At 38.3% G+C, this 10,228-nt stretch overlaps 1 protein-coding gene across 1 annotated transcript; it reads right to left on the bottom strand.

Annotated features, from left to right (window-relative positions):
* Positions 1 to 4,778: 4,778 nt before the first annotated feature.
* On the bottom strand, positions 4,779 to 7,736 carry LOC123978350 (hepatocyte nuclear factor 3-beta-like). Its single transcript, XM_046061581.1, has 2 exons — positions 7,511 to 7,736; positions 4,779 to 6,083 (listed from the first exon to the last, which is right to left on the bottom strand). Exons 1-2 carry the CDS (start codon positions 7,583 to 7,585, stop codon positions 4,926 to 4,928), a joined length of 1,233 nt encoding a protein of 410 aa, XP_045917537.1. The 5' UTR covers positions 7,586 to 7,736; the 3' UTR covers positions 4,779 to 4,925.
* Between the last annotated feature and the right edge of the window lie 2,492 nt (positions 7,737 to 10,228).

Below are 10,228 nucleotides of genomic sequence, written 5' to 3'. Positions count from 1 at the left end.
ACTAAGATGGTGAACATGGAAAACATAAACATCAGCATGTTAGCATTGTCCAAAACCTTCTCAATGTCAGTGTGAGCACATTGCCATGCTAGCATTAGCATTTAGCACAAAGGACCAGAGTGCCTATAATTAAAGCCTCACAGAGCTGCAAGTGTAGCTGTAGACTGTAAGTCTGGTTTGAAAAGTGAACAAGGAAGTTTAAATTTTCTTTCCTCTCATTGCTTAAAACACTTGAATGCAAACACTCATGAATATAACCGGACAAGTTCCAGCTGGAGGCAACAAGAGTTAAATGCTTCAGTATGAGACATACAGCAGAGTGAGACAATCCATCACATAAAACACAAGGATATTTCTGTTTAATTTTTATTGTACTGGGCTGCATGAATGTACAACTAAATATGTTATTACTTCAAATAACCCTGGTGTGTTTGCTTTTAATTCCTGGCTACAATGAATGACATCCGACCGGATATAAATAAGGTTTGCCGGCTAAAACTCTGGCATCAGAAAGGTTGAAGTTTTTAATATCCAACATGAGCTGGTGCAGTGTCTGTGTGAACGCATTGATCCTGTGTGTAAAGTTAATGAACAACCTGCCGTGTCTGTAGATGTTATTTCTCCGAAAGCTTGTGGCTCATGAAAACCTGCTCAGTGCCATTTCACTGCCAGCAGACTCCACAACCGTCAAATGCTCAGCTTGTTAATGCTGTTTCATAACAGACAAAGCGTCCCGTCCTCAGTAAAAGGTTGATGTTTTATGATAAGAGTCAGACTGAGTGACTGGGAGGCGTGGTGCATGGTGGGTTTTTTTTTTTTCAACTGACCCGTGCTGTGCAGGTCAACTTCTCTTCTTCAGGCTGCTGTGTAGTGGTGTCAGCCGGGAATGACAGCCCGAGTGCAATTATTTCTTACAGGAACTATTCACCTCAAGACGCACAATTACTTAAACACACACACACAGATGCTGTGCATGTGCACAAAGCCATGAGAGACAACTTGGATTTTATAGGTCAGACTTCCAATTTACATTATACTGTAGATAATCCAGTTTGAAGCTGCTTTTGGATTCCCGTGGCTTCCTGCAGTGTGTGAGGCTGCAGGATTTTAGGAATATAGCTGTGATCCAGACTTTCACAGGGGTTTATTTTGTTAATTCAATTATAAAGAAGTTTATTAATAAAGATTACATCAATTGCTAATTGGTCCATAATAGTTGTGAAGCTGTGTGGAAACAAACTAGTGTAAAAACTACTGGAATATAATAAGACTCTCCACATTTCCCCACAGGACAGGAGGACCAAATACACTTCTGCCAAAACACATATGAATTCTCTGAAATATTATTTCTTAGCTTTGTTTTAATACTATCAAAAGTAATATTTAATTTCAAGCACCGACTTTGGTGACACAACAAATACACGGCCATACCCACTCCCTGGCAAAATCCTACTCACATATTTCACTGGAGACATGAGTTCATTAAATTGAACATTTGAAGCTTCTTTAGTCCAAATAATTTTTAAGCCGATTGGAACAATTAGGAGCCATAATTTGTAGAGAGGAGACGCCTCCCCAACAATATCAAGAACAAGAGCCCATGGATGACCCACCTTGGGTCCTACTGCTAAAACAAAAGAAAAGCTGTTTCCATCTGTGACCTGCTCCTTTAATCAAAACAGGGAATCAGATTACAGTAGTAGTAGCAAGTATTGATGCTATAATGTAAAACTACTCCATTACAAGTAAAAAAATCTTGCATTCCAAATGCAAAGTATTTTTAATAGCAGCAAATGTACTTAAGTATGAAAAGTAAAAGTACAGAAAGTTTATTATAATGTCGACTTTATTATCCAGCATTTCAATGTAAGTGATTTTAAAATCAGTCAAATGTTTTGTATGTCATATCTTTCTCAGCAACACTGGAAATGTTCAGATTAAGAACTAAAGTCAGTGTTATTCTATATGATTGCTAATAAATCCCATAAAAAGACCAAACCAACAATGTGTTAGTCCATCTCTTAATACTTTCTAACCTCCTGTTTTTGGCCCCCAGTACTGTTGACCCCTGCTGAAAACTTTAAAAACACAACTATATAGTTTCCTAAATAATTTCCAATTATTTTCAACAGCTCCTCACTATAGTTTTTATCAAACGTTTGTCAAACAGGAGGAAATAGTGCATTTGCTGGGGACTATTTTCAGTGGTGCTCTGAGTATTTGGGGCAGTTTTTAGTGAAGGATATTTTGGTTTATGTTGCGTTTCATATGACTGCTGTTAATGCTACTGATACCCAATGAAAATCATCCAGTTTGGGGTCAATAAAGCACCGCCTTTACCCAGTGTGTTGGTGTGACCCTGTCAATTTATTGTTGGGCTATTTGCCTTTGATTTCAATCTAACTACAATGGTGTTAGACACAGCAAGCTCAAGTTTTTACCATAAAACCGACACACATTTATTGTTAGTTGTGCAAAACAGTGAGCAGATATGTACTATAAATAATCAGTAACCAGAAGGAGTAAAGTAAATGTACCCGTGTAGTAATACTGTTTAAAGCCCTGCATTCAAAATTTACAGAAGTAAACAAAATGTACTTAAAGTATGAAAAGTATTCTTACTCATTAGGCAGCAGAATGGCAGTGTTAAATTACCGTAGTCATATTTTCAGATTATTATTTCTGACTAGTTTATTTACTGTTGGATAATTAGTCCTTGACAATGTATACTTTTAATAAATCCTATAAGTTTTCTGTGTAATATTTTAATCTGAAAAGCAACTGTCAGTAAATGTAGTGGAGTAAAAAGTCCAATATTTCCCTCTAAAATGAGGAGGTATAAAGTAGAATAAAATTATACTTAAGTACAGTACTTGAGTAAATGTACTTACTCTCCACTACTGTCAGTAACAAATAGTGACATTTAAGTTTAAACTGAATAGAAAAAGTTTCCATGCCATATTGTAGTTTGGGTAAATAGCCCAAAATTTAACACTAAAATATGGGTCACAGTGGGTTTTCTCACCGAGTTACTGGGTAACTGGGTAAAGAGGGCCGAGTATTTTGTTGGTGTTATTTAGATTTTTAGTGTGAACACAAACACGATATTGTGACATTTGTGTCCATTTTCTTTCCTTGATTGTTGCAACAACTGTCAGGGGAAATGTAATTTTAAACTTTGCGTATGGAAGATTATTCTTGACCTTTATGAACAACATGTTACATTACACTAATTTGGCAGCTATATTTGTCCAAAGATACCTACAGTACGTTAATTTATGTAACAAAATAATCTAAAGCCAATCTACGAAGCTCAGCTTCTTGTGGGCCTGACTGTTGTTAAAGCTGATAAAAAGCTACAGCAAGTGGACCATTTCGAAGATTAATGTCATCTTTGTACGTTTAGTGTACAATTGGTGGGCGACCTCGTATTCTCATGTACTAAAAAGTAAAGATTTGCTCCTTTTTTTCAGAAAAAAATAGTATTGATTGGTCCATCACAGGTTCATTTCCACGTTTTTATATCTGAAAATGATTTTCTTTAACAAACGGACATCAGTTTGTGCAGATTGGCCTTTAATTGTAAATCTCTCATCCAATAACAGTTTGTTTGTCATTAGGCTTCTGTCTGTCTGTGAAAGATAAACATCACATGACCCGGGTCTTTGGTTATGGATGGATTGATTATCACTGAAGCATTCACTTTATGTTTGTTATAGTTTTTACAGCTGATTAAATGTGATTTCCCCAAAATGTTTGGTATAAAATCCTTAATATAATGTATTTAATGTAAAATAAAATGTTTGCACATTACAACATTTGGTTTTTATTTTCTCAGCTGATCAATAAATCATTTTGTTCTCTGAATGTCTTGTGTTGTCTGATCCTTTTAGAGTCTAACAACATTTTCTCACAATTTCTTGACATTTTTGACTAAAACAATTCATTTATTGATGGAGAAAATAACAAACAGTGTAATTTATCCTGAAAATGAGTTGCAGCCCTACAAACAAGAATTTATAGTCTGGGGCTGCAATGAGAGAACATTTGGTATTTTTGCTTTTAAAATTGACTTTGACTGTCAAACATTTCATTTTTAATATTTTATTATTATTATTTTGTTGGTGCTATGTGCTTTCAGGTTTTTATATTAATGTGTTGTGTTTTGCTATCATTGTGTTTATATTAAAAACATAGGCTATATATAAAGGAGACAATTATACAGAAATAGGCGATCTAACGTTTATTTAATATTCTCTGCCAACACATCTTTTAAACTGACAAGCCTGAGCAGCACTGTGTTTAAAGATGCATAGAAAGGTCCTGGCTGACCAGTGAAGTCTGTTAGGCCTATCTGCTGTTAAACATCACTTGTGTCTGATGTTAATGTGCTTTAAGAGGAGAACATTTCACCCTGTCACTGTGTCATTGTTCTTGTTATCAGCTGTTGCTTTCATGTCTCTGTGGCCCTGCAGCTCATAATCAAACCATTTACTGCTAATGTTGAATTTTAAAGAACGATAATCTCATATTATCTCATATTTACATATATAGGCGACTGATTTGTTTTCACCAATTAGCCTACTTCAAATTTTTGTGTGTGCTATTAATTTTGCAGCCAATCAAAGCTTCTGTCAGAGCTGCAGTCAAACAATTAGAGGAAACGTTTTTTAAAAATATATATAATTAGAAAACAGAGCACAGAGTTTTGGCTATATATATATATATACACCTTTTGTGGAGAATCAGGACAAATTAAATAAAACATAAAAAGACAGTTTTCATATAAAGACTTTTATCTGTTGCACATGTACAAACACACAAATGACAAATAAAGAATTATTGGGGGTGGGATGCAAATCCTTTTCACTTTAAGGGCCTCTTCTCATATTTAGAAATATTTCCTCTCTAAAAAGTCCGGTCCTTCAGGAGTTCATTATGGGCCTGGTGTACACGTAGTAGTTGGTGTCGGTGTGCGCGGGATCCAGGCCGGTTTTGGCCGTCACCAGCGCCCCGGACACCGGGCAGCCGTAGCCTCCGTACTGCACCACCGGCTCCAGTTTGTGGTGCTGCGGCTCGGACATGAGGTTGTTGATGGAGAACGGGTGGTTGAAGGAGTAGTGGTGGTGGTGGTGGTGGTAATGGTCCGGTTTCAGGTGTGCGGTCTCGTGCAGCAGCAGCGGGTGGTGCGGGTGGTGGTGGTGGTGAGAGAACACGTGCTGGCTGTGCGCAAGAGGGGAGGGCACGCGCACGGGACTGGGGGGCAACAGTTCATCCCGGTGCCGCTTGAGGTCGACCCCGGCTGCCTTTACATCTGAGGACGGAGGGGAAGCGGAGGAGGAGTGCGGGGAGTCGGAGCCGCTGCTGCCGGTGGTGACCGAGCCGCCCTCCGAGCCCGGCTTCCCCGCCGCGTCCTTGTCCCCTTTACCGGGCCGTTTCCCGGACTTGAAGCGCTTCTGCCGCCGGAGGTAGCAGCCGTTCTCAAACATGTTCCCCGAGTCTGGGTGGAGGGCCCAGAAGGAGCCTTTCCCCGGTTTGTCCGGTAAGCGGGGGACCTTGATGAAGCAGTCGTTAAAGGAGAGCGAGTGTCGGATGGAGTTTTGCCACCGCTGCTGGTTCTGCCGGTAAAACGGGAACAGGTCCATGATCCACTGGTAGATCTCGTTTAACGTCAGCATCTTGCTGCCGGACTGCTGGATGGCCATGGTGATCAGGGAGATGTACGAGTACGGCGGCTTGGCGTGCGTGTAGCTCCGCCGGTATGGTTTGGGCTCCCTGGATCTGATGCCGCAGGCCTGACCGTACGCCGGACTCATCACCGGCATGTTCCCGTACGGCGGCGGGCTGATGGGGCTCATACTGGGCTGCAGCGTGGCGCCCAGGCCCGTTATCCCGGCCCCGGCCTGCACCATAGTCCCGGGGTTCTGAGACACCCCGGCGGGCATCGAGGTGTGGTTCACACCGACCGGGTTCACATAATGCGCGTTCATGTGGCCGGTGCCGGTCATGCCAGGCGCGTTCATGTAGCTGCTCATGGAGTTCATGTGCAGACCGGAGTTCATGTTTCCAGCTGTGGTGTAACACTGAAACAGAGAACCGGGAGGGCCTACAAGTTATTAAAACTGTTAATTAATGCAGGTTGAGCTATAGGCCTGTAAAATAAATACAATTTTATTTAAAACAGTGCCCATTTTATTAAAATCAAACCAAGATAGGCTATCCGTTACTACTTAGCCTTTGAAGACAAAAAAAAACAGAAAATTAAAAAACATAAAACAACTTAAGCCTAAACAGGCTAGAATAATTAATTTTGTTTACAAATTGTGCAACTAGTCTAACGATTAGGCTATTTGATCTAAAACAAAGGTATGAAAATTGTAAAAAAAAAAAAAAAAAAAAAAAAAAATGCCATCACAGTGTCTCAAAATCCGCAGGCCAAATCCTAAAAGACATTCCCTCAACTATTATCCTGTTAGGCCTAGACAATTAAAAACAGCAACACATTTTCTCCTCACATTTGAGAAGTGGGGAGAGGTGGCGATTGGTATTTTTGGTTTAAAAAGACTAAATGATTGATTATCAAAATAATTGCATTTTTCGAGTAATTGACTAATCGTTGCAGTTCGACTTTTACCATTGTGGACATGCTTTTTCATTTTCTATAGGCCTAATGTAGCCTAACTGTATTATACTGTTCATTAATCTATCATTTTTATACAAACATTTGCGTTAACTGCATGTGTTTCCTTTAGGCTATAAAGGCTATTTCCCTATAACGTTTTCCTTGTGTAGCCTGAAACCTCCTGCTATTAGCCCCGTTTGTTTTTCTCTAAATGACATTAAATAACGTTCCCCTTGCTTCTCTAATATATTCATAACACATTAAATAACATATCAATGAGACCACAATTTACAGGAGCTAATTACAGATGACCGAAGCAGACCCAAAAGTGGATTTTAAGTAAGTGAAAGTCCTTCAAACCCCAAACCCACCACATTTTCTGCTATTTTTATTAAACTTCTTGCATTGCATTTCGTCTCCTGACAATATGGGTTTATTCTGCATTTATTATTTAACAGCATGATGACTCTTTTGCTGCAGGATTCACATCTCTAATCTCCCATTTTAATGCAATAAAGTTGTTTAAAGTTAAAAGAATAAATGAAAATCAATTAATAAAAACATAGGAAATGTAAACTATGTCAATACAATAAATTTTTGACAATTCATTATGTGGGTAGGGTATATTCCTATTTACAAAATATAGATTTTTAAATAATCTTTCAATGGATTTGTGTAAAATGTAGGTTAAAATGTGTAGTTAATATGTGAGTAAAATACCACCCGGCCTGTATAATGAATATGTTATTTAGTCAAACTCCTAAAATGTTAATTTAGATGTTTATCTGAAATATTGATCAGTCTCATCACAAAGTAAGTTTTCTCTCAGTTCTAATGTAATATCAGCGGAGTTCAGTTCAGAAAGATCCCGGTGTAAAGTGCACGGACCTCGGTCTCTCCGTAGTAGCTGCTGCCGCTCCAGTCCGGATGTTCGTGTCCCTCCATTTTAACGGCGCTGAGCATCGTTCACCCTCCAACACAAATTCATCCAAGCAGCTCCACGTGAGGCGGAACAACAAACGCACGAGTTGCACCTGTCCGCGGCTGGCAGCCTGACCGGTCCGGTGTATCCTGGCTGGTTTAGAACCGGGACTGGCTCATACCTGCAGCTGCGACTGTGACCGGGGACGGTTCCTGCTCTGAGTGTGACTCTGGCACCTGCGTGCGCTCGCGCTGCTGCTGGAACCAGTATCCAATCAGCTATGTCCCCTCCATCCCTCCTCGAGCTCACATTCTGATTTGAATATTCAAAACCTCCAGGGGTGGAGGAAGTATTCAGAGCCTTAACTTCAGTAAAAGTAGCCCATTAATACTGCAGAAAAATGTCCCCTGTGACTGTTATAGTCTACTATTATATAAAAAATGTGAAAATCATGAGAAAAGTCATCACAAAGAGCCCAAAGTGACACCTTCATAATGTTTCGTTTTGTCCAACCATTCAACATTATTAACAAACATTAAAATGATTAAAATCTTCACATTTGTGAAGCTGGAACCATGAAATGTTTATAAATGAAAAATTACTTAAACCATCAAAATAGTTGCTGATTCATAGTTGTATAAACTGTTGGGTAGTTTAGTTAATAACAAAACATCATATTTTATAATCTTTTCATAAGATTAGTGTGTAAAAAGTTTATTTTGTCAAGTAACTTGCAACTAAAGTTGTCAGATAAATGTAGTGAAGTAAAAAGTACATTATTTCCCTTTGAGATGTAGTGGAGTAGAAGTAGAAAGTGGCATGAAAAGTAAATCAAACTCAAGCAAAGTAGACTACAGGTATCTCAAATTTATTCTTAAGTACAGTAGTTAGTGTCCACTTGAAAATGCACTTGTGGCTGTTATACTAATATATATTTTATCATGACATTATTATGCTCATGCACTCATGTAAAAGCAGGATTTTATCAGTGCTGGACCAAATAATCCCTTACTTAAGTGGAAGTACTAATAAAAACTAAAAAATACTATTAAGTTACTTAAGTAAAAGTATAATCAGGAAAATGTAGTCAATGCAGAAAAATGTCCTCTGTGACTGTTCTTTATATATTATATCGTGAGATTATGCATTCATGTAGTTGTTGAGGTGGTGCTCAATTTGAACTCTTTAGTATCGGACTAAAACTACTACAACTACTTTTTACTCTTTAGTTACTCTGCAGATTCAGATTATTAATACAATATATACATATTAATAGTAGTGGGTGATTCAAAAGCTATTCAGTCGTGTATTTAAACTAATTAAAATGAGCTCCACCTTCACCAGCTGCAACATTAAAGTGATGGACACATTAATGAATCAATATTTATTCTCAAATGGCCCATTCCTCAGAATGAATACTTTGACTTTAAGTATATTTTGATGCTAAAAAAAAAAAAATTTGACTGCAGGACTTATACTTGCATCAGAGTATTTCTACACTGGGGTAATTCTCTTGTAGATCTAGAGATTGATTGTGGATTAAACTCGTGAAAAATGGACATCCCACCATTTTAAGGGAGATTTTTTGTTCTCTGTTTTATTCGTGTTCTGTTCTGTAACAAGCAGAGTGGAGATGTCTGGGATCCTGCTCCTCCTCCTCCTCTTTCCCCTCCTCCTCCTGCTCATGCCGCAGGGTTTACTGTTTGTGGTGGGACTGAGTGTATTTACCTGGCAATGAATCTGAAAAGAGGACAGGAGAGACGGTACACACAGCCGAGGTGAAGAAACAAGAGAAGCCGGACCACCGTGCTCTCTGCACACACACAACCTGTCTTCCCTGTGTGGACGTCAAACAACCCAAAATATTTTCCCCTTTTGTGATTCCAGTGTAGCTCAGTGGGTCACACAAGGTACTAAGACTGTCAGGCAGGAGAAATATCTACGTGAGTTACTGAAGTAATGAAAGTAACTCTTTAAAACATGCTCACAGTACTGTTACACAGTAATGCTACATGCTACACAGTAAGTTACTGATTAAAAAACAGCCTTTCACTTAAAGAAGAACAGTGTCTGCAGAACTTACAGTTCTTATTAATCTATTCAACACTAAGTTACAAGGTGTTTTACATGGGTTAAATTATATCAGGACAACCACTTGCAGCAATGAGACTATTTAAAAGTAGCAAAAGTAAAATATTGGAAGGAATTACAATAAAATATGATTTAAAAAAAAGAAGAAAATGAGCAAAACGCCTTAAATCATTTGCAAGCTTGCATAAACAATAATTTTATTTTATTTCAGTTGATTGTAAACTGCGATTGAAAATCATTACGTCAATAACCTGAAGACTGATTAATAAGATTAATAATAATAAATTGGGCTGCAATTTACAGTTATTTTAATGATCAACCAACCTGCTGATTATTTTCTCCATTAATGACTTTATTGTTTTGCTCCATAAAAGTAATACAATACAACAAAACAAGTTACTGATTAAAAAACAACCTCTGAAATGTTCCTTTTGATCTTTCACCCTAAAAAGAATAGTTTCAAACTGGTTTTCTCAAACAATTTGAAGCCGTCCTCGAGTCTTCTTGCAGACACATAGCATGAAAATCTGGGCCCTGTGCATGAGTATAAATCCCTCCCTCTCCTTATGCACCTATCCTAACGCACATCCAAA

This window comes from Micropterus dolomieu, linkage group LG10 (genome assembly GCF_021292245.1).
Source record: "Micropterus dolomieu isolate WLL.071019.BEF.003 ecotype Adirondacks linkage group LG10, ASM2129224v1, whole genome shotgun sequence".
NCBI lineage: Eukaryota > Metazoa > Chordata > Actinopteri > Centrarchiformes > Centrarchidae > Micropterus > Micropterus dolomieu.
This window is presented reverse-complemented; position numbering and strand designations above follow the sequence as displayed.